Raw genomic sequence first — 25471 nt, forward strand, 5'->3', positions numbered from 1 at the left:
CGTTTCATCATTAGGGAATCAAATACCGTAAGTAAACTAATCTGAAAGCCCAGATTGAGGTGTCTACACACAGAAAGTCATTACGGTGACTAGATAAACTATCCCAAAGGGGTCCTAGGCGTTCAAGAACTCTTTTGTACAATATTGCATTGCCTCCCATCAAACCAACTTAATAACTTATCACTTGATTTATTTAATTTTAAGTGCTGATCGAATTGGGTTATCAAACAATATTCTATAAGGGAAACTCTGAATTAAAATACTGATGTAAAAATAAATTAGCATATCGATGTTTAGCTAGCTGGATGTGCTACAAATGCTTGACATTTTGTCTACCGTACCGCACTGAGTTTCCTCAAAGTAGAAAACTATCTTTCTTCCTTGGCCCTTGCCTTAAAAAACTTTTCCAGCTCTCCTCTTGTTCATGAGATTCCGTATTCGAATGACTTGTCCTCCAACATTGTTCAGGATTGATGTAACTCACTTATTGGCACTCAAATACAGTACTAGCTAGCTAGATTCCAAACATAAATTATTATTTACCGTCTTATTTTTCAGTTATCAGAAAGCAGATTATATGCAAGCAAGCAACCCATTTTGCACACATGTATTTGAACTTGGAAACCCTAGGGCTAGGGCTCAATGATTTAGGTTGCTTGAAAGGGACTTGGCCATGTATTAATAACTCATATGTAATGTGTCGGTGCAATTGGTGGACATGCAATACGGTCTGCATCTCTAGTACTTCAATTGAAAGCAATAGAAATTTCTTGTGAAATCTCTAGTCTCCTTGTGGATGGCTTGTTGTTAACCGAATCATGGAGGAAATTAGTCAAGATGTGCATAAGCATATCCAGACAACCGTCAAAAGAAAAATGAAGAAAATGGATATATATACGCGCACACACACACACACACTCCCTCCGTTCCATATTGAGAGTCCCATACACTCTCTCTTATCATTTTTCAAATCAAAAAATCAATTACTTTCGTGTATTATTTTTTGAATTTTTTTGCACTGTATTAAAGATCTTGATTAGTACTTTAATTTGGTGCGAAAAAATTTAAAAAATTATACATGCAAGTAATTAATTTTTTTATTTAAAAAATGACACGACTTTTCATAGTAGACTCTCAATATTAAACGGAGCAAAAATGATACTTACACAACAACTTACACAATCTCTCACATGCATGTGAGCTCCACACACACTACTATGTGTGAGCCCCACATATATGTGAGAGGTTGTGTAAATTATTGTGTTTAAATTGTTGTGTGAGTAACATTTTTATAAAAGGAGTATGTCACAAGGATTGCTCGGAAGGAAAAAGGACTTCGACTTCTGGAATTGTAGTGGGCCACTCCTTCGGGGGGGAATTGGGTCCCAATATGAAAGAACAGGTCTCCAAAAGACAAAATGATACAGGGGCTATCTCATCACCATTTCTCACACTTCAATTTGGAGGACTGGAGATGAGATGGATATGCCAAAGGGGACCATGTGATGGTTTTGATGGGATTTTTTATGTCTTGGGGAAAGGTGGCCAAAAGGTACAAGAAGTAGAACTATTTTGCTAGCAATGAGAGCAACTCAAGTTGCCAAAAGGGAGGGCCAAGACCCATGTTTTAGATGTCGGTTTGTTTGTTTGTTTCCATAGGATATATAGGATGATAGAAAATGAACTTTTCCTCATAACCAGAATTTTAAGGTGAGGTCGCATGATAAATCTCGAATACCTGACATTATCAACTAGCCACATTGTTAACCAGCCACGAGAAGAGAGTGGCATTACCAATAAAAGATTGAGCACAATTCTTCAGAATTTACAATTAGTATCCTTTAATTGCTTGTAAAAACTCTTTGGGTTAGGCAGCAAAGGCTGGTGGGGGGCTAGAGAGATTAGTCATGTGGTGCGCACAAGCCAGCTCAGGGACCACTGTTCATTACCAGAAAAAAAAAGAGAGTATATGTTCCAATAAAAAAAAATTCTATTAAGCCGGTCCTTCTTGAATCAAAATTCTGGCTCCGCCACCGTTCACTACTGTTTACTCACATGGCCAAACAAGAGAAGAGAAGTCGACAAAAATAATTGTGAGAAGGAGAGTGTGAGAGAGAACATCAATGTGGAATGGAATCTAATATTGAATTACATATCCAAGGTGGGCATGTCAATTTGGTATTTTACATGTCGGGACAAAAGTCCAATATGTCAATTCGACTCTTTATTTTTTTGACATCAAAAAAGAACTTCATAAATATAAAAGAGTTGATACAGGAGTTAACATAATACAGCCCCAATGAACAAATACAGCCAAACTAAGAGATTACAAGCTAAAAAAAAAGTACAGCAAGCATAAATAAAGGAGTAACTCTCAGAGCAAAAGATCCACTCGAAAGACTATCCGTTGTCAAAGGGATAAGATATATCAGCTTCCGAGTGAATTTTGGAAGATACAGCAAATCGCGTCACAAGGTATGCCTGATGAACTTTGATGCGCTCACAAAAGGTGATACTGCAAATGTGGACTGATTGAGCGAGAAAACAAAAGTCAAAAAATAAGGGGCTGAATTCGACTCTTTATTTGAAGGAACATACCATGCACGTAAGAGATAGCTAGGGAAATGCACGGTGTTGGTTACTTAATTAGGATTCTAGGAACGGTAGATGAAGGCCAGACGTATACCTACCTACCAAGAGCTTTTTTTGTTACTTTTAACCGAGGAACAACCCTGCAGTCGAGCTACTATTGGACCCGACTGCGCAATTCAAACCTCGGGGGAGACTAGCACAGCAACTCACCGCCATGGCCCCCTCACTTAAATCATCGTTTGCCTCCAAGGGGAATCGAACCCCGCTATGTTGCAAGCGCAGGTTCGCCCTTACCATGTTGACAACCCATGGGTGGGTACGTACCAAGAGCTTTCGCTCATGGAGGAGAGGAGTCATGGTAGTACTGTTAAACGGCGCGCGGTGGAGTTAGAATCTTCATACAAAAGGCGCTAAATTTATACAGATAATTAAGCAAAAATTGCCTTCGTTAGGAGTAATTATCTTACCTAGCTTTCTTCTGTGCAGTGTGCACAGAAAATCATTCTATCTTTTTAGTAAATAGAGAGAATACCCACATACGTACTGGAATTTGATTATGTTGTACAAAAAAATTACGAAAGTAAAATTATTTGAATTGACAAACCAAATTAGCATAACTTTATTTACAAGTTTTAGAGACTAATTCCCATTTGTATTTTACTTATTTGAATATGCATAAACCTTATTGGAAGATTTTACGAAATTCAGGAGAGGTTAGGTATCCTGCCAGCCAGCCCTGGCTAGCTATTTCCACCCTTGAGGGTGTTACATACACTTGTCATCAATTAACTACAAATAAATTGTATTCTTGTCTACTTCGACTATCAACCAGTTTGTGAATGCCATGAACCTAATAATAACTATCGCAAACTAGCAAATACATAGGGAATATTATTCATTCCCACTGTATATTAGTATTACATTGGCCAAACATGTAATGATAGTAGTGGCCGAATCATATGAGACAATTACCTTTCATCAGCTATGAAAAAAAACCTTAAATATTACAAGTACTAGTGAAAATCTAAAAGCATGTGCTTTTAATGGATTTGTGGCAAACTAGGAGATATATATGCTGACATTAATTTGAGGCCACTTTATATCATGGAAATAGTTTAAAAATGAATACGAAATCTCAACATAAATAAACATAGTGTGGGTAGACAGGATGATCGAAGTATTTTGCTTTGGTTGATTCTGAAAACCGATAGGGCCCAAGATTCAATACTCTTAGGCCCCAAATATAATCCTTAAAAAATGGAAAAGGTATTAATCAGATTGTACTAAATGCCACAATAATTGCTCAACTAGATCAGTAGATCCAAGTTGGTAATCCCACTTTATAAGATCTTGAGGGATCCTCTGTCTCTTTTACGATTTGTGGATTCGTCATGCTTCACTGTCTACAGAAAAAAGGGAATTTAGGAGCGTATTCTCAAATTTTGATTTTTAAAACTACTCCTACCTACTTGTTAGTGTTTGTCGAAAATATTTATCATCGAAATTAGAGATTTCTAAAAGCTGCAAGACGGGTCTAAAATATGATTTCAGAGAAGTTGGATTTGACGTGCTTTTGGGAGTACACTTTAAGTTACAAGTTAATCGAAAGCTGGTTTTTCGAATTTTTTTTTCCCGATAATCACTATCATTTTTTTGTTGTTGCAGTTTATCATCATTCCACAGATGCAGTAAACAAATTTACCAGCGCGGACTAAAATGCTCTATAATCTGTAACATAAAATACAAGATCATTTAATATGAAAAACTTGGGCTTTATAGATAATAAAAAAAAAAAAAAAGAATCTTAATTAATTCCAGCTTGTTAAGAACAGCCAGTTGTGCAGGCCATGCTTGGTTTTTCACCCAAGGAGACCTTCAAGTTCAAGTTTTATACTTCTTGAAAAATGATATCAAGTTATTATGTGCTAGAGTGCTACTCATTTTTTTTAAAAAGCATAGATCAGCACAACACATTCAGAGTGAATTTGACTCATCTAAGTAGAGAGAGAGAGAGAAAGAGGGAGAACCTCCAAATATTCCCGGTGTGTACAATGGATTACGGGGACAAATTAAGAGACATAATATGAATCGTATTACGTGGACCAAGAATTGTCAAGTACTGTGACTTTATAAATAACAAATTAATACTATATAGTTGAAAATCATGAGATTCAACTGTACACATTAGTGGCATAATCACCATATCAGGAACAACCCAGAAATAGCAAAAATAAAAAAAGCAGTTTGGCAATCCAAGGTATTAAAATATAGGGATGCCCATCGATTGTCCCCAAGAGACTGTTCACTTTGCTTTCATGTCTACACACACAACTTGTGGTCTAATAATATATACTCCGTACTAATTAAGATTATTTATTAATGTCATACTTACATTTATGTCCCACCATCTAATATAATAGTAATACTAATAGCATACTATATAATATAATGAATTTATTTGATTTAATGTATTAATTGTCTACTGAATATTCAATAATAAGATTATGCTGTAAGATCTGCCACAACTTTACCAGCTGGCCTAGACCGAGACACTCAACTTTATTATATATGCTGCTAGTGGTGTTCTCATCCTTTTCATCTTCTTTCTATATGCATTTGGAAGAGGATTCTCGCCGGATACTCAAGGGAGTGGGTCTACACCATTTTAATTAATAAGATGGAGGATAACGGTGATCATCTTGTAAGGGAGGTAAACAAAATTGCACTCCCTGTTTGGCTTTTTGTAGAGAGAGAACACATGAAGACATGGATTAAAAGCTCAAATTGTCCACAACCGGACCCAAACTATCTATAAATATCTATAAAGTGAGTGGATGGAAGTACATTCATTTATAGTAGTACTACAGTATTAATAGTGGAAATTGGCAAAAGGGGCCCATCAAGAACATGGGGTTGGGCCGAACGGCTCCAGGTCCTTCAAGATAGAGACAACCACAAAATGTCACAATACAGAGGGATCCTTGTTGAAGATGTGTGACAAAATTACTAGTACTAGTACCTCATTGGCTAGCATATTGGCTAGTGGAAACAACTTGAGATTTTTCAACAACAACAAATGATCCTTAAATTATTAGGAAACACCCCCAAGGACCAGAGCCAATGTCGGGGTATTGCCCCAGACCCTTTGCAGTTTTTGCTCGACCTATGTAGTCTAGTATAATTGGGCTGTTCTGGTTTCTATAGAATAGAATATAATCTATTTCTCATAAAAATGAAATAAAATAAAAGCCATACTCCTTTTTTCACATTGGGTTTGTCTTGCTTTTGAATCCCTCACTTCGATGAGCCACATTTCACCTGCTCAACTAGCTAGTGACTATATACTCAGCTCTAATCTATACTATAAAATATAGCGGCTTTTCTTAAAAATGTCTAAGCATACAAGTATAAGGTCATCCATAGTGGTATAATCAAAAATGGATAACCAAAAGTTGACACGTCAGCTTTTGATTATTCATTTAAGAGGTTGCTAAGCTTAACAATGTTGAGGTTTACAATGGTCACTTCTAGTCTATAACCAAAATAAGGAGTCCACTACAATTTCACACAATCTCTCTCTCCCCATCTGTTTTCTGCCATTCACTTCCCTCCATTACGTTTTTTTTTGGGCAAAAATATATCGAACATATGGTGTTTTTCCTAGTGTTATCTATCAAAATTATACCGAAACTTTTTTTTTCTTCCTATTTCTATAGCCTATATCACAAATCCACTACTCTCTTAATCTTTCAAAAAAAATCAGACGTGTTCTTGAATTTGAAAAAGAATGCAACGTTCTTCTTCTTCTTCTTTTTTGCAAGGTTCTTCATTTGCTCAACCATAGGGGAGGAACAAAAAAGGAATAACCATTTTTTAGTCAAAAAAGTCTCTCTTTTTTTGCTAAAAAGTGATTAGTTCTCAAAATACTTGGGTAAAAGTAAAAAAAAAAAATACTTTTCTGATTCCTCTAGTCGAGACGAATCAATAACCCATAAAAATTTGGTGCAAAACTAACAAATGGGAAAAAATTCAAATAAAGACAATTTTCAGATTTAAGTTAAGTTTAAGTTAAATTCATAAGAATGCAGCCTAAAATAAAAACGGGGAAAAAGAGTAAAATACCTTAATCCGGCAACGATGAGTTAAATTGTAGATGATCGAGAAATATGAGTTTCATTTTTTGAGGAACAGAAAGAGAAACAATTTGTGGTTGAAGTGAAGAAGATACAGAGCAAGTGAAGAAGAGAAGAAGAAAATACTAGTTGAAATACGCGCGTATATAAATTTTGGAACCAATTAACTTATGTAGTAGTGTGGGGTTCACAAATTTTGATTATTGAAAAAGGTTGCTAGTTTTGATTATCCAAAGCCTAAAATTTGATTATTTCTAAGGATGTTGCTAAGTTTGATTATACTATTGTGAGTCATTTTTTGCACAAATATTGTTAACTTTAGCAACAACTGACTTTTGATTATACCACTGTGAATGGCCTAATACAATCTACGTTGTTCGATCATACTTTCCAATAAAGTTATAGCCGTCAGATTGTACTTTCTAAAAACTAGAAATCTAACAGGATGATTACGTGACCTAAGCCGCTATGCACTCTCCAATGGAAAACTAAACCCATAAATGTTCTCTATTTTTTCAGAAAAAAGAGAAATCATATATATTTGTCTGGCGAACAATTTTAAATACATGCTTTCAAATTTTCAGATACTATCCGTGCCAAAAAATGAATATGATGGATGGCTTTTATCATCAAAAACTATTTGCGAGGCTGATTTTGGAAACATCATCTACAAATCATGTGTAATCCCATGAATAAACCAAGAAAAGCAAACGGAAATGAGAAAACCTTAAGGCTCCGTTCAGGGCCGGCTCTGAAATTTTGGAGGCCTAAGACGGTCTTCGAAAGTGAGGCCCTTAATAATTGTAAACGAAAATCAAATAAAAAGTCAATCACACTGAATAATTTTGATTCGGATATAGTATTTGTTTGTAACGAGAAGTACAGGAGTAGTAGCGTTTAAGGGGGCAAAAAGATGCATCCATACATCCACAACATTGGATAATTTTGAAGGGCCCCAGAGATTTTTTGCGATTCCGTGACCTTTTACTCCTCCTTTTTATTTTTTTTCTTTTGTTTTTTCCTGCATTCCGTGTTCCATTTTTTTGGGTCATTGGGGCTTAATTATAAAATGTCTTATTGGGTTTAAAATTGGTCCCTAAAACAACACATATATACTAGGTCCTAAAAATAAGTGGGAGTCCTATTTTTTTGACATTTTTGAGGGGCTTAAGGCCCACGCCTCTTGGGCCTTAGCCCAAAGCCGGCAGTGGCTCTGTTCAGTTGTCGGGAATGTTGTGCGGGAAATTAGTTCCCTGAAAAAGTGAAGTAAAGAATAATAAAAAAAAAATTTCTGTATATGCTGTGTTGACAAGAAATCTTGCAGGAAAACAAGAATTTTTCCCTTCGACAAGACTTATTTTGCAGAAAAGTGTTTTACAGTGAAAAAGTTGAGGCTGTGGGTCCTACAAAGCTACAACTCTTTTGGAAACTGAACACAGAGAAAATTATAGGAAAGTTGATTTTCTCGTCCTTTCCCATCCTTTTTGTGCAACTGAACGAAGACAATTGTCGAAAATGTTGCGTGGGAAATGGATTCTCAAGAAAACTTGTCAGGTGAAGTAAAGGAAAAGAAAGTTTGTTTTCCTCTATGTGCTTTCTTGACAAGAAATCTATAGCAAAAAAATTACTCCCTTCGTCCCTAAATAAGTGTCCGGCGCGCAAAACTAGACCTTCAAAAAAATGCATTTGTTTCGTTAAAAAAATTAATTTTTTTCACAAATCAATAGATAGCAATGAGTTCTATTAGATTGTGAAAAAAAATTAATTTTTTTAATAAAAAACATGCATGTTTTGTAAAGCCTAATTTTGTGCGCCGGACACTTATTTAGGAACGAAAGGAGTAACATTTACTATTTTGCAAGAAAGCATTTTCTAGTGAAAAAAATTGAAGCTTTGGGTCCCAGGAACCACAACTTTCTTGTTAATTGAACCCATAAAAAATTACAAGAAAATGGATTTTTCTATCCTTCTTTTTCCTCGCAACTGAACAGGAGGGCCTAAGCAATTACAAGTTCAAAGTCCCACATCGGATGTTGAAAAGGGAGTGTCGTGGGATATAATAATTGCTGAATAAGCAGAGAACGTGTTCGTAAAAAGGAGAGATGGTTGGCATCTCCCCAGACAGGGACGGGAACAGCCTTCGGGCTTACCTGTTACCAGACACATCCGGTTAAGGCTACCCACTGCTGTGGATCTCTAACCCAATTTTTTCGGCCCACAGTCTCAGTTTTTCTTTGTCACATTTTCCGGCCCACACTCTAAGGTGTCTAGTTCACCCAGTTTTTTCGGCCCATTGTCACAGTTTATCTCCTTCCCCTTTTTAAAACTCTTGTATTCTATTTTGGATTTTCCTTAATAAGTGTCTATTTTATAAAATTAGTGGATAAAAATTAATACATTTTTCATTTTGCTCCTAAAAGTAAATTCCATTTTGAAAAGTTAATGAGTAAAAGTGTAATGATGATGTCTCTGTAAAGGGTAAATAGAAAACATTGAGATAAAAGTTGATGTGAAAAGTGTAATAATAATGTTTTTATTAATAAGTTGGAGTTGCAAATGTAGTACTAATTTACTGTGAATAAGTCTCCGTTTGTTCGGACATAAAATATTTTTGCACCAAAGGGGTGAAATTGTATCCTTCAATCACACAATATCAGAAGCGGCTCTCCACTTGAGCAACCCAACTTGAATCCTATGAGTTACATCGTTAGTAATTTAATATCCTTGCTAATTATTGAACCAAATACCTAAAATGCTCACTTTGGTAGCTCTTAATCCTAAATCCTTGCGTCTTCTGTCTGGGCACTTCTATTGTCACTAAACTACATTGCTTATAGTCATTTTTACTCATACTTATCATAAATCCTTTGAACTCGAGTGTTTCTCCTCGAATTTCTAATTTAATTAGCCTCATTGCAGTTTCATCTACTAAGACAAAAAATAACTATCATCACATAACATGGAAATGGAAATGAGTTGTGAACAAAAACGATCAAATACTAAGGGGTGAACATTTTAGAATCGGAAATGCTGGTTGTCCTCCCTTTAGTCACATAAAGCGCGGAAATGAGTTGAATGAAAATGAGAGCGAAAGAGTATCAAAATTCGTAAGAGCAAGTATTGCGATTGGCAATGCAAAGTGAAAATTGAGAACGGGAGCGCAGTTTAAAGTAGGGATGACAATTTGCCCACCCTGATGGTTCCATCATTTAGAATTTGACCAGTATGCTAAGCGCAGACACAGCTTTAATTATCAAGCTACAACAATATTCTAAATGAGTGAAACGGTGCAAATACCTTAATTACGACCAAAGAAAGGAGGGAGGGATGTCCAAGAAGCAATTGATTCTTAAACCACCGTCCAACTAATTTAAAAACAACAAATGGAAAAAGCAAACATTAAAGAAACTACAGGGGAAAAAAACAAAGGAGAATTGCATGCATTAGATTCCTAACCCAAAAACCACATAAAGGAATGTCTACTCAAAAACTCAGTTTTAAGATGCTAATCCAAGTACACATGATTCCACCTGTCTAAACATAAAAGCAACGCTACCTACGTAACACCCAACTACGTTCAGAGCTGTTCGATGCACATGAATCCCTTTACATTTTTGTTTTTCACATTACGCAGATATGTTGGAAAAAACAAATTTGCATCTCATGTACAAAAGCAGTAGAATACCAGCAATTTTCCACCAACTGAGGCCAGGTTTATACTTTGAAGTTGGAGGAGCTGAAGATTGAACAGATCTGGAAGTTAAAAAAATAAAACAAAAAGTTAAAGAACAGAAAAATATATATATATACATAAGTACGCACGCGTACACACATACTCAAAGAAAAATCGGTCCTCCCAACCCTTAATCACAAGAAAAACGTACCCGGATACAGTATAAACACATTTGGCGTAACCTGTAACCCAAATGCAAGGGACTAAATTAGCAAAAACGAAAGTGAAAAATTTCACTTCACTCACATCCAACACTGCCACTTTTAGTGGTCCTTAAAGACACACATTTTCAAATTTCTCATCAAAACTTGTACACTGGTATAAGGTATATATAACATGGGGTGTATACCGTGTATTGAAGTCGAAAAGCTTACTCGGATTACTTTTGGTTAAAGTGGCAGTCCCCCCAAAATTGCAAGCGATATCAGAATTCCCATTCTGTTGGTAGTAGCTGTTGAAAGCATACGAGGCGTGGGACAAAAGCGTGTCGGGCTGGAAGCAGTCCCCATCGGATTGGATTGGGCCGCAATCCGTCTTGCCAAGCCCACAGGCCCAGTCCAGCGCATTCTGCAGGTCAACTTGGGAGACCCCCGGAAGGGCCACACACCAAGTTGTTCCATCGAGGAACGTGGTGTTGCCTTCCGGAGGCGATAGAGACGTGACTGGAATCGTTGCCTCCTCCTTCTGTAGCACTGTGGCCTGTCTTGCAGAAACTAGACATTGTGCAGAACAAAGTTACGTAGAGTATTCCGAAAATGTTAACGACACCATTTAGTTGCAATATTAGAGAATCAATTTTCCAGAACATTTTCCAATCCAGAAAACTGTCCGCTCGACGACTTTTTAAACTTTGTTTTTTCTTCCAAAATAAACTGGTACCATACAATCACTGCGGGTATTAATACCTCTTACCAAAAAAAAATTTAATCTTACCAAAATAACATAGAAAACAAACACACAACACAGAGATTTTCACGTGGATCCAACTCTGTAGTTACAATTATTGTTCAATCACAAACACTTATACACACACACATCTTCTGGTGGGGCCCACACACACTATACCTCCAGTGTGTATGGACCCCAATGTGAATGTATTCGCGTAAGTAATTGTGGTTGTAGAATGATTGCTGTAGTTAAGCATATTCACGTCTCACATTCATTCCACTATGTAATTCGAACAAGGAGAGTGCAAGGTACATCGGCTGCTGCGTATAACATGTATCTCTAACTTAGAGCATGTACATTAGAGGAGGGATAATGCATTTTTAGGTATTTTGCAGAAGAAAAACACAAAAAAGATGCTACATCAGAGGAGGTAAAACAGAAGGTAAAATGCATTTTGATGAAATGGTTCGGTATTAATACCGAAGAACTGTTCATGTGCTTCCCCTTAAACAATTAGTTTCTCTCTCCTTGAGGAGAGAGAGAGAGAGAGAGAGAGAGAGAGAGAGAGAGAGAGAGAGAGAGAGAGAGAGTCGGGAGGGGGGGGGGGGGGGTATCCCATGAATATGGGTAGGTAAAATGTACCGTTCATAGCTATTTTTGCTCACAACTGGTGTACTTGCTCTTAGAGTTTACATCATCAATGACCATGTCAAACTCCGGATCATCACCGAAGTGCGACCTAAATCGAATCAAGCTTCACAAGCCCAACATAGATTTGCTAATTGACCAACAGAAATTTCATTGCCAACAGAAAATATGCGATACGGAAGCAAAAATTCAAACATTAGGCTTGCTAATTGACCAACGTCCGAAGGGAACCCATTAACAGAGGTATAAACAAAAACTGATGATCTCTACTAAATCAAAGTTCTAGGTGCACTTGGGAGGAAGCAGAGTGTGTTTCCACTTTCATTTTTCTAGTAAAATGTTGTGCTGTACTACTTCAATTTGTAAACAAATTGTTTGCACAATACACACTTTAAGAAAGCCTTTCTCATTTCTAATTCCGCGGAAAGACCATTTTCTTGGGGAGCTTGCTTTAGCAACTCAACTAGAACCGACCAAAGGTACCGATAGTGTGACAATGAGCGTCGGGGTCTCATAGAAATGATTGGAGCCATTCATTTTATTTTTAAAAAAAATTCAACTGTCCGTGTAAAAAATCATCTTAATCGAATAACTGAAGGTGTTAAAAGGATCTCAAGATTAATTAACTCAAATTTGAGGGAGTGGTGGTTAATTTGTGTAACTTTTACTCAGAATTTGAGTTTGAGTAAAACAAAAAAATAAAAAATAAAAAGGTATGGATTGGAGATGCTCTTAGTATCTCGAGTCCTGGAAGTGTGAAAGCTCTGAAAGGATGAAAAAGTTTAGGCAAACAAACAAAAAAATAACAATAACAATAACAATAGTAAAATGCAACACAGCGATAAACACCTGCCTCTGATTTGTTTATGTAGCCATTCAAGCTCGGTGAGACTGATTTTTTTGCGTGAATAATCTTTATCTTTTATTTAGTTCCATGTATACGTTTGTGTACATATATATTGCGTTCAAGCACACATTCATTGGACACACCCTAGAGTTGAATCTTCTAGTTCATTTTTTGAATCGCACCTTGCTTTTTGTCCCACGTACCATGATATCACCGCACTAACTGGAACCGTTCAACTTGTGAAGTCTACCGAGCATGTCATATATGTAAAAATGCTCTAACGTTTATCGATCATTGCTTCGCCAGCCACTTGACCTAACCACATCTGTTCATCTATTGTTTTCTAGACAATTGCAATAACAAATGAACAGCTACATCTAACAATGTCAAACCAACCTGATTCTAGCGGATAGATGATCATGTATTTTATATGTTTTTCGAAGATTACAACATGAAAGGTTGTAGACGTCGAGTTGAGATGAGAAAGGCCCCTGTTCCTAAAAATGAGAGTGGACATAATCAAACATAGATAATTTTAACCACCATTTTGCGAGGTCTACAACACTATCTTATGTGTGAAAACAAAACTACTCCGTATATATTTCCATTACCAAAGGCCATTTGAAGAGAAAATAATGGACAAAAAACGACTAGTACACTTAAGTAACCACCGAATTAAGCCCTTGAACAGGTAGAGAAAGGAAATTAGAGCAGAGATTGAAAAAGAGAAAGATGAGATCAAAAGGAACGTATATACGTACGTACGTACGTACCCAGATAGCAATATTCCAGCATTATCAGACTCTGAAAAATCCACATGATTAGCAGTAGGGTAATCCGCTTTCTCATTGCGAAAACTGGTTTGATCTAATATCACCCTTTCCCCTGTTTTACACCACTCTGGTCCCCTTCAATGACCCTTTTACTTTCAGGCTCCTCACCACCCACTAGCCCTGATGAATGTAAATCGCTCCTCTCTCTTTCTCTCTCTCTGTGTGTAAATTTTTGGGGGGAGAGAGAGACAGGGCCCGTAATGATGACGTTCTTAAATGCACGAGATCAGAGTAGTACTTGGAGAATCGGCCGTTTACTACTCAAATTTTCCTCTCTCTCTCTCTCTCTCTCTCTCTCTCTCTCTCTCCTCTTTCAAGTTATGATAGGCCCGTAATATAGGCACTTTTGAGTCTTTGACAGACTGATTTTCCGCTTTAATCAAATCAAATTCAGAATACTTATATTTGTACGTAACTTACGTGTAAAACCCATTGGATCATCAGGAGGAGGAATACCAAACAGCAGTACTATTGGTACCGAAAATGATATTGGTACCGACGGGTCGGTACCGAAATCGTAAGGACGGTCCCGCCGAGCTGTCCAAAAAGGAGTGCTTGATCCGAGCACTTTTTTTGTGTATATATGTAAAAAATGGATATTCGGATCAAACACCCTACACACCTTGGATGCCGTTGATTTCCACGTAAGCCCCTTCGATTTTTGTTTTTTAGAATTTTTGGACGGCTTGGATCGATCGTCCGGTGGCCGGAGACGGCCCGGCGCGACAGTCCCTACGATTTCGATACCGACGGGGTCAATACCAATAGTGTTACTCCTATTGTTACATACTCCTGCAGTGGTTATCTTATAAGGGATCCCACATTTTGCTAAAGTGTGGACCTTATAGATTTTGATCAAATTTCGATGATCTGAATCGTTCAATGTGATTAGAACGTAATTTTATGGGTTTCCGTGAAAAATTAGCAAAAAATATGACCGAAAAGTGCTCATATCAAACACTTTTCGGTCATATTTTTAATGATTAATTGCGAAGACCTTAAAATCACGTTATGAACACAAATAGTGGTTTGGATCAACACAATTAGTGGCTCGGATCATTGAATTCTAATCAGGATCTATAAGGTCCGCATTTCAGCAATTTAAGGGATCACTAATAGGATAACCATTGCATACTCCCATATCAAATCCATGCCATAGCACATACACTTGTTTTTTGACCCATTTCGAATTTCAAAAAAATGATCGGAGCCGCTCGCTTTATTTAAAGTACTTTGTGATTCCTCCACAAAATTAGTTCAATCCGATATCGGTAAAACCGTTTGCAAAATATCCAACTTGGTCTCATAATTCATATGTGAATTCTAAAGCGAAATTAGATATTTTGTAAACACCCATACTTATATCGGATTGAGCTTATCTTTTTGTAAGGACCATAAATAATATATTTAAAACAAAATGAACGGCTCCAATTATTTTGTTAAGACCCAAAATAGGTCTATCCACTCTGTACAAATTTGATATCTGTATCCTTTCTGAATACCAAAAGCTTTCTTTCGGGGACGCTGCTACAGGTACAGCAGCGACTGCTGTGCAGCCGCGCACAGATCAGTTTCGCGTCCATCTCGGGTCCTGCAAAGATGATCGGAGCCGCTCATTTTGTTCAAAATGTTTCGTTTGGGGTCCCTGTAAAAAATCATCTCAATCCGATATCAGGAAGGGTGTTTACGAATGGCTAAATTTTGAAGCAAAGTTGGATGATTCGTAAACACCCTTCCCAATATTGGATTGACATGATTTTTTACAGGGACCCTAAACGAAGCATTTTAAACAAAATGAGCAGCTCCAATCATCTTTGCAGAACTTGAGACGGGCGCAAAATTAGTCTGTGCAGCCGCTGCTATGCAGCCGCTACTATACCTTTAGCATTTCTATTCTTTCGGTCTTTCTTTATCAACTCATTTCTCCCTGTGTATTTAGATAGAGAGCTGCTACTCACACAGATATTTTGCACACATATCGTCCACATATCAATGCATGGCGCCCACTATGGTTTCTACATAAACGATTCGAGCCGTTCATTAAATGTAAAACATTTTTTCAACGGCCCCGCAAAAAATTAGCTCAATCCGATATCTATAAGTGTTTAATCCAATCATCTAACTTTCATTTGAATTTCAAGATAAAAAAATTATTTTTTTTAAAATAACAATTTTTAAAGTACAATTTTACTGTTTTAAAAAGGACAAAAACTTTGTTTAAAAATATGAGAGAGAGAGATGGAAGAGAGAGAAGATTTTTGTGTAATGATGGGTGTACTTGATTGAAAAAAATATAAGAACCACTAAATTTGATTATTGACAATAAATTGCTAGTTTTGATTATCCAATGACCAAAATTTGATGAGTTGCTAAGAGGTTGTTAAGTTTGGTTATGTCATTGTATGCACTTTTTTGATAAATGTTTACTCTCTCCGTCCGGATTTAATAGTCTCTTGTTCAATTCTAACCGGATAAAAAATGAGTTATATCTTTAAATTGGTAATGAATTTTATATCCAATATAGATCTTGTTTGATGGATCTCAATTAATTTTATAAGACAATATTTTCAAAATTACATAAAATATTATAAATTACAAGATATAACCGATTGAAAAATAGCACGAACTCCCAAAAAAGACTATTAAATCCGGACGGAGGGAATAATTGATTGAAAAATGACACGAATTCCCAAAAAGGATTATTAAATCCGGACGGAGAAAGTACTAACTTTAGCAACTCTATGATTTTGGTTATTCCACTGTGGATACTCTTAGGCCTAACTTTTACTACATCATGCTATTGTACGTGTTTTTAACCCTTATTCTATCTAAATTTTATTACAAAAATAATAGCATACATGAAAAGGGTGCATGGAAGTGATTTGGACCGTCCATTTCACTTTCATGCACCTCTTTCATGTATCCTATCAAACCTCATTCTATTAAATTTATGTTATTTTTAAAACTAATTATTCGTTTTGACTAGATAAACCTAGAAAGTTTGAAATTGGGCAAAGTCTACTTTAACTCATGTTGTTATCTCCAAAAAGCGGCTTTATTTTTTGGTTGGTAATTCCATTAACAAAACACATTTTTCCTTGTATCCCATTCTTTTTTGAGTTGTAAATTCTTTTTATCTTTTCTAAGCGTAGCGAGTCTGTATAGGAATAGAGTAGAAGGAGTCATATATTTGTAATTGAGAGTGAATGAGAAAAAAGGCAATAATCATATCAACCGCGAAGAAAGAAGAATGCAACCCGATCAATCGCTATATAAGTCGGCAATCAATCGAAAGCTGCTGGATGGTTTAGTCATCAGTCAAAAACAAGAGAGAGTTTTATTTTGTTATCCCTACTATATAAAGCAGTCTTTTATTGGCTGCTAGGGTAATGAAAAAAAAGGTAGCAGCCGCGGGAAAAGAATAGATGAATTAATAAATATTCGCTTTCTCTTCTCAGCGAGCTATGACGAACGAAATACAGTAGTCAAAACATTGAGCTGCCTTGGGTTTTAAAAACGAGAAGTATGTCTAGCTTGAATCTGGGAGTTGCAATCTGTTTGGCGGACGATTGAAGCATCATTCAAACTCCCAGAGGTGCTCACAGTTTTTTATCTCAACATATTCAGAGTTTTGTTCTTCAGTGGATTTCCGAAGGGTTTTGGAAGGCTTGAGGATTCGAGGCAACGGCTATTAAATACTGGGTGTAGTGAACGTGGATTCGGCAAGTAGGTCTTAGGACGATTGTGAGGATTCAAATCGTAGGGTAAGATTTCTTGTAACTACACAATATTTTATAGTGTTTGATTTCTTTCCGTGGTTTTTACCCATTTGGGGTTTTTCATGTATATCCGGTGTCCATTGTTTATTCTTCGTTCTTTTTATTGCTTGATTATTGGGTTGGTATAGCAGAATAGGAATTTCACATGTGATTTGAGGCATGTGCGGATACCTCTTAAGGTTTAAAAGTGGGCACATAACCATCATGTGATATGTCAAAAAATATAGATGCACCTCGTTCCATCCATGTTAACTGAGGTATACGCATATCACACGCATCTTTAATCTAACTAAAATTTAATCTGAGCCATTCATAATGTATTAATAAAATAATATAGTATTTCTGTAAAAAAATCATGCCGATCAGAAATGAATAAAGTAAATTTGTAACTCTGTCATGTTGTTCTTGATAAAATGAAAGGTAAATTTAAATTTAAAAATTTACTTCATAATAAATTCTATTTTGGTATATATGGATGTAATACTCGTCGAACTCTACAATATCAATTTTTTTGGATCCCTCTTTTGGTACGTGGGATGGATTAGTTAGATTCAAGGAAGTAGAAGAATAAAGGAAGAAGATGAGGGTGTATTGGACTTTTCATCATTTCCGTTAGTGGATTTTATATTTTTTCCATTAACATGGACGGAATAGTGTGCATCTGCATGTTTCTAATAAATCATATGGTGCTAATGTGCCTACTTTTAAACTAAAGGGGGATATCCGCAAATGGTGCGAACCATAGAGGATCAAAGTGAACTTTACCCTTTCAAATTAGGATCAAAAGCAAAAAACCTATAGGATTGTTTAGGATAAAAAACCCGCATCTTTATATAGTCTCTGCAGGGTTGTTTTCTCTTATTAAAATTTAACTTCAGTTCATATTTCTATGCATTTTTTATTATTCAAGTCGAGACAATTAACTAATTTTAAAAATTTAACAAATTTTTTTTACTAAGCAAAAAATTAATCACTTAACATTAGTAATTCCTATTTTTTTAAATACCAAACCCACTCTAAGGTGATCAACTGATATCATGTGATTGACTCACATTTGTTTTGAAGAAATTAATTATAACAAAAATGCCTGGTCAAAGCTGAACATTTTCCGGCGAAGGTGGGTATGGGGTGGTGGTCCGAGATAACCGGGGAAGTTTTGTTGTTGCTCTGATGGGTAAGCAACATTGGTGTTCTAGTCCAGCAGTGGCGAATCTGTGGCAATTCGGGCGGCAGTGAGGCTTGGGGATCACCTTGGGTTGGGATCAGTACTGGTGATTGAGATAAGCTGGAGATATATTTCAACGAAAAAGTTAGGGACAAAGAAAATTTATCTCAGAGTGTCCCGAAAAAAGCAACTAGTGGTTGAGATTTAGTTTGATGTGTGAGACCCTATATATCAAAGTGAATCTCAACTACTAATTATTTTTTTCAGGATAAATTTTCTTTATACCTAGTATTAATATTTTGATATCAGATTATGAATAACAATATTAGTCCTTCAAAAGTCGTTAGTTAGATAAAATTGTTGTGCTAGCAAAAAATTAACTTGTTCAAATAAAGTTCAGACACTATAAGGCTACAAAAAGTAGAAAGGCCAAAATTAATGTTGAAAGAATTAATTTGGAGTGGTGAAAGAGATAATATATAAATAAAGTTTCACCAATTTCACGAAAAGTACAATATAGTGTGGTTTGTAGTTGCTTCGCGTCTTATGGGAGAGGACCAAGGTTTGATTACCAGGAGCTGCGAAAAACACGGAGAGATTACTTCTATTTTGGGATTCTTTTTGTTTAGCGAGGAAAAAATTTCCTCGCCTATTGTTTGTAGTAATAAATTCGAAGCCTATTTGACGACAAATGGTATTTGCAAGGAAAACATTTAGCGAGGAAAAAATTCCTCGCAACACGTCAAAATAGGCGAGGAATTTGCTTTTCCTCACTAATACTTTTTGCGATAGTGTTTTAGCGAGGAAAACTGGCGACGAAATTTTTCCTCGCTAATACATTTTGGGAGGAAATTATCCTCGCTATAGCCCTTTCGTGTTGTAGTGACTTTCCCTACTTACCCTCTATGAAGACATCATCATTACAATTTTACTCACTAACTTTTCAAAATGAAATATACTTTTAGGGGCAAAATGAAAAATGTACCAACTTTTACCCACTAATTTTACGAAATAGACACTTATTAAGGGACAATCCAAAATGAAATACTAGACTTTAAAAAGGGGACGGAGGGAGTATTTCCTTAGCAAATGGTACCTTTTTTTTGAGGAAAGAGGATTTCATGGTAAGTTTTGTTTCAAAGGTATTTTTCTTGTAGTGAATGCTAGTGATTTGAAGATAAAACAAACCACAATGCCATATTTACATGGAGAAAAAGTACCCAAAAGTACTGATATAATTGCCATAAGTTACATCAAAAAAGGAAATAGAGTTCCATTTTCCTTGCAAAACCTTTTCAAAAGGCCAGTTCACTTACAACAACTAATTCGGAAGAGAGAATTACAACTATAATCTATTTGGTTTATAACTCATTTATTTTTTTTGGAACGGCAAAGAAATGAGCTAGCCAATCGAACAAAACTATTTCAATGGTACTTGATGTTGAGTTGTTGAAGAAGAGAGGTGATTGTATCAGCAGTCAATGGCTTCATATAACAGTCATCCAAACCAGCTCCCATGAATGCCTGCTTCTCCGAGTCTCGATCCCGCGACGTCATCCCTACAATCATGCTGTTCACTCCCATGCCTCGTAGCTCCCTTGTTGCCTGTCCAAATTACGTCTTGTTTCGCGAAAAATTAAATTTGCAGAGAGAGAGAGAGAGAGAGAGTGCGCATGCACTTCATGCAAGTGTGCTCATTATTCAGAAAGGAAATCAAAATTTTGTTGTGATATTATTCAAACTAGATATAGTTAACCTGTTTGCATAAGTTTTATTGTTGTACTGTTTTTTATTCATAAATCCCTTGAAAAATTTGGAGAGCTTGAATATCTATCTTACAAAATAAGTTTAGGGACTTTTAAAAACAAAATTATTTAGGTGTTCAGTTGAGAGAAAGTGAAATGAAAAAATTACATCCATGTTCACACGCAATATTATATCAAGTACTCTTTTATTACTATTGTTACCTATCGTGGACAAATAAATGTTTAAGATAGATAAACCAATAAATAAATAGACGCACTACAATACACACTTCTATTTAGATGCGTAGCATCCAAATGCTATGAATTCAAGGTCAATATTAAAAGCTTATGAGCAAACAGGATAAAAATGAACAAATGAAAGAAGAGAGAAAAAAGCAAACCTTGGGACCATCCATGATAGGCATCTCCATGTCCATAAGGACCAAATGGAAAGAAGCCCCAGAGCGATATAAATCAACAGCTTCTTTCCCATTTCCAACCACTTGGGTTTCAAATCCAAATCTATTCAAAAACACCTTGTGGATTCTTTGAATAACAAGGTCATCATCCACAACAAGCACTGAGAACTTGTTCACTGTTGTTGTTGTCAAGTTGTTTTTGCTACTTCCGTTTTTCTTCATCGCACTCTTTGAGCTTGAACTCCCCATTTTGAAAGACATCTTTAATTAATTTTCACTACTCGCTTTTCTGCATAAATTATAGATGATAGATCTGTTATTATGTGCAATAATGATCATAAAGCTCCCATGTTCATGAACAAAGAGCACAAGCGGGGGGCTGTTGTGAGCAAACAAACAGTTTGCAGTTGTGTTCTATCTCACCGTTTGTCTCGGCAATCAATGGTTCGGATTTAAAAAAAAAAAAAAAAAAACTCATACAAGAAAGAGTTTACCCCGGAAGAATCAAGAAAAGAAAAAAAATATTAAAATCCGAATGGTCCAAAACACTTTTCGATGGTGAGATTGTGTGCTATTGCATGATGTTTTTTGCTCATAGCAGGCCCCGCTTCTCACAAAGAGATAGCTTACACAAGATGGAGGACTTGCATAGAGCAACTCCTGCATCCAAACCGATTAGGGTTAAATAAGGTACAGATCTCTTACCATACCTTTGAAAATGGCATCCCATTAATTTCAAAGATGATGCGACGTCAAAATCTCTTTTCTCTCTCGCGCGCGCTCTAGATTTGAGGATTGACACTTAGCTCTAGCTGCACAAGAAATAAAGGTGGTGAGAAGATTAAAGGTTTACCAAGGATCTGAAAGTTGCATGCATGAAATGTAGTAGTAAGCTAGCTTGTACATTCTTTTCCCTATTTATATGAGGAAAAAAGTGTTTAGAAAGATGCATGTTTTGCATAGCTTTGAGATCTACTAACTTGATCTTTTCCCTCTTTATATTAACTCCAAGGAGGGAGAAAGATTAATACACAGAGATTTTCCATGAGTTATCCCCCCAGATTTTCTTCCTCTTTGAGGAGATGAATTGGCCGGGATGAACAACAAATTTGCTTTTCTGATTTTTACAGCTGTACGTTGTCATTGAAACCATTCTGAAAACAATTAAGTTTCTCAGATTTTCTTGAGGGAAAAATCCAATTTGTAGATTTGCTTTCTTTCTTCAGATACTATTTAGCTTGTTGAGGGGAAAAAACTATCAAATGCAATTGATTGTCTTGCATTTTTTTAATTTCTTCAACCGGATAACGTACGTACGCGTGACAAACACGTACTTCACATAATTTTTTCCTTCTTTTTTATTAAAAAAAAAAAAAAAAACCCTTAGCCAGTGTAGAAAATATCTGACTATGCTTTCTCTTGAAAAAAACCATAACATTTAATTCCTACATGAAGTAGCTACAACAACATATGATATAAAGTTTGAATTAGCTATGCACTGTAATAAGAAAAAGTAGTTGTGGACTATGCTCAAGTTCAAAACATTTCATAAAAAAACTTGGACATGGTTTGATTTAATTAAATGGTTCTTAATTGACTAACGAGTTTAGTTTGCGTAGGCCCAATCCGTTGAGATGTATCCACGGATTGAGCCTATACACCACATCGATCGTCTGGACGTAATATGCATTGAATAACTCATATCCAACCGTGTAAATCTCTTGTGTTCTTGTGTGCTTGATTTCTTGCTTTTCTTGCTTTCTTCATATTGTTGTTCTTTTTTCTAGATTTATATTGGTTGATAGAATTGTTGTGTCTTTTGCTTATCGCGCAACAATCTTTGAGCAGCCAAAATAAAATTTATTTCTCACATGTTTATAAAAATAAACTTATAATAAGAACAGACAATGACCCGATTGATATATTTGATCCCAATGGACCATCACATGGGCTCGTCAACCAAAACAAATATGGGCTCATTAAGCAAAGACCAGCCAATATAATCATGTACTCCCCCATTAATGGGCCTTTCGGGGTTCTTTTGTCGTCCCTATCCATGAAACCACTATCGAAGCGAGTTAACAACACTTTTGTAACTTCTGACCTCATGTGCTACCTGGAGGAACTAATTTTGTAGGGTATGAATCAATAAATTAACCGCTAAGGATTGTTAAAAAATAAGTATTTATTTTTAACTTTTAAACTTACAAATAATCCATTCGATAAATCTCAATAAGATTTTTTGAACGATGCAAAAAAATCAAAAATCAAAAATTATTTTCGTAAGTCCATTATTTGTAAGTTTGAAAATATTTACTTATTTTTTAAGAACTCATAGCAGAATAGGGCCTGAAAACCACTAATTTTCTTTTAACCTCCACTGATGTACACAATTTGAAAATAATAATAGTACAAAAAAACATGGCATTACATGCACTCCGTTGGGATTAAGGGGAGAGGAGGACATAAAGACATTAATTCCCAGGACATACGCTTGCCGCTTTAGCCCAAAGGTCTGGGCTTTGGTTTGCTTTACGGTAAATATGCTTTGATCACCGCGATCTCCGACTTGCTCGCGGGTAACCTACACGATACTAATCGAAAGGTTTCAGTTTTAATTGGGCCCGTAGTAATACTGTCCGGCCCATCACCATATCCAGCCTTGTAGATCTCTCAATCCAAAACAGAAGTGTCCTCATACCCCACCAACCAAATCCTAGCCATTTGGAGCAGCCAATATAAAAACGCCACGTCAGCCTTGAGCATCTAGGCGTATCCAAAAACTATCATTCTCAGGCCACAAACTCTTCCTGTGGCTAAGGTATTGGGATATGCTTTAGTCCCACACATCATAACCCTTTTTTTTTTTTATATCCAAAGAGAAAGCAAGAATTTTGTAGCAAAATATATATTTTCACAAATCGTATAAGGGGCCGGGAGAGATTTATAAAACACTTTTCATCTTTGATCAATCAGTACTGAAGTTTAGGAAATGGCAACAACTTTGATGACTTCTCTCCCACCGCTGAAAATGGTTAGTACTGCATGCAGAGCTTTCCTTCTTTAATTATTACTGTAGTTTAACCAACTCAATGAACTAGATTTCTAAAGATAACTAGACCAATTTGGTTGAAAATCTTCGTATGCTACTAATTAAAATGTGTTTTATTAATTTGTTTCTTTATTATATTAGATCTAGAGTTGTGCTGATCGATCGAGTAGAATGAAATGGAGACCATGAATTGCAAGTGAATGGCGAAAAGATTTGTTGTATGTGTTGTGTTGAGTGCAGTTGAGTTGATTTGAGTTGTGGATGCAATCTATGTGGAGGGGATTTTACTCATTTTTGTAAGATTAATACTTTTCTTAAGTATACAAGACAAGAAATAATTAATTTATGAGATCGAGTTCTTATTTAATTTATATTTGTTTGAAAACAACTTCTTGGAAAATTTGAATTGCCATCGCAAAGGTGATTTTGATACAAAGGATAGAGGTAATTAAGATGTATTTGGATTTATGCGCATAAATTTGTGATCGAGCATACATTACCCAAAAGAAAATAGAATGAAAATGCCTGCCGGGTTATATTTCATGAGGTAGTGTAAGCAAGGTTACAACCCTAGGCCGGTAGTAGTTTGGAAGAACATGAAAAAGTGTACGTAGGCCAATCTTGATGTTGTTTATATACTTATATAACGTGCTTAATTAATTCGATAATGTGTTATTTCAAACCTTGGTAACTCAAGCTTCAATTTTATTTTATTCTAATAATCTATGCAGGTAGCAGGCCAACCAATGAAGCGTGCGGGAAGGGGACGTTTAGATGTTCGGTGTGATTTCATTGGCTCTCCCACAAATTTGGTAAGCACCGTTTCATATACCACCAAATTCCCTCATTCAATTCCATTCTTCGTATTGTTTTCAAAATATTTGCGACCGTCACTTTGATTTTTACTCAAACTCCGATTCAAAACTTCATTTGACATTAAGTTATTCTGTAGACAATTTCAAAATTTTGTATACAAGTTTGATGAGTTGAGTAAAAGACCATGTTTAGGTGTAATAAGATTCGAATATGAAATGGGACTCCTTTATTATTTGAAAGAGGAGAAGGGTAAAACTCATTTTGATTGTTGATTTGGTGTACCATTTAAAATCATGATTATTAGTTTTATGCTTTCTATCTTTATTGTTATGACAATCATGAAGAAGAAGAAGAAGAAGAAGAAGAAGAAAAACAAGCAAAAAAGAAATCACACAAGCACATTAAGATTTGTGTGAGCATAAAGTTCGCACATATTGCATAGGTGAAGAATGAGAGAAGAAGATTCACTATAAACAAATCTAGATTATAAAAAAATTGACTGTATCTGTCACTCTAAAAAAGGTACCCAATAGAAGGGACGAAACTCCAAAGGAATCTAAAGAGTTACAAAACCCGGTAGAACCCAAGAAGAAATTCCAAAATCCTAGGAGTAATTGAATAGCCAATGTACTTACCCTTGAACTCTCTAAGCTCTCTTTATATAGGAGAGCTCCAAAAAAAAGGTCAAACCGACTTACAACGCGAAAATTTTGTCCGATTGTCTGGATAGACGGATTTAAGCTCCTGTCCGGACGGGAAAAGTTGGAGTTTCCGCATTGCCTCACATACTTGACTGTTCGTCTGGACGCACCTATACAAAA

General features: G+C 35.9%; 3 protein-coding genes and 1 non-coding gene across 4 annotated transcripts in view; 2 read left to right on the top strand and 2 right to left on the bottom strand.

Moving 5' to 3' along the window:
• Positions 1-8808: 8808 nt before the first annotated feature.
• Positions 8809-8937, top strand: LOC131315444 (U6atac minor spliceosomal RNA). Its single transcript, XR_009196770.1, has one exon. It is a non-coding gene; the product is annotated as a U6atac minor spliceosomal RNA (small nuclear RNA).
• A 997-nt stretch (positions 8938-9934) lies between these two features.
• On the bottom strand, positions 9935-14018 carry LOC131313258 (glucan endo-1,3-beta-glucosidase 13-like). The gene is made up of 5 exons (XM_058341471.1): positions 13615-14018; positions 10833-11171; positions 10610-10640; positions 10411-10478; positions 9935-10090 (listed from the first exon to the last, which is right to left on the bottom strand). Exons 1-5 carry the CDS (start codon positions 13688-13690, stop codon positions 9984-9986), a joined length of 621 nt encoding a protein of 206 aa, XP_058197454.1. The 5' UTR covers positions 13691-14018; the 3' UTR covers positions 9935-9983.
• Positions 14019-19965: 5947 nt separating this feature from the next.
• LOC131313903 (two-component response regulator 24-like) lies at positions 19966-21031 on the bottom strand. Its single transcript, XM_058342398.1, has 2 exons — positions 20765-21031; positions 19966-20223 (listed from the first exon to the last, which is right to left on the bottom strand). Exons 1-2 carry the CDS (start codon positions 21029-21031, stop codon positions 20044-20046), a joined length of 447 nt encoding a protein of 148 aa, XP_058198381.1. The 3' UTR covers positions 19966-20043.
• A 2524-nt stretch (positions 21032-23555) lies between these two features.
• Positions 23556-25471, top strand: part of LOC131313260 (photosystem I reaction center subunit psaK, chloroplastic) — a 2259-nt gene continuing 343 nt past the window's right edge. Inside the window, exons 1-2 of the mRNA XM_058341472.1 lie at positions 23556-23816; positions 24566-24646. Of these exons, the coding sequence (XP_058197455.1) occupies positions 23775-23816; positions 24566-24646 (123 nt within the window). The 5' untranslated portion in view covers positions 23556-23774. The remainder of the gene's footprint in view (positions 23817-24565; positions 24647-25471) is intronic.

This window comes from Rhododendron vialii, chromosome 13a (genome assembly GCF_030253575.1).
Source record: "Rhododendron vialii isolate Sample 1 chromosome 13a, ASM3025357v1".
Lineage (NCBI taxonomy): Eukaryota > Viridiplantae > Streptophyta > Magnoliopsida > Ericales > Ericaceae > Rhododendron > Rhododendron vialii.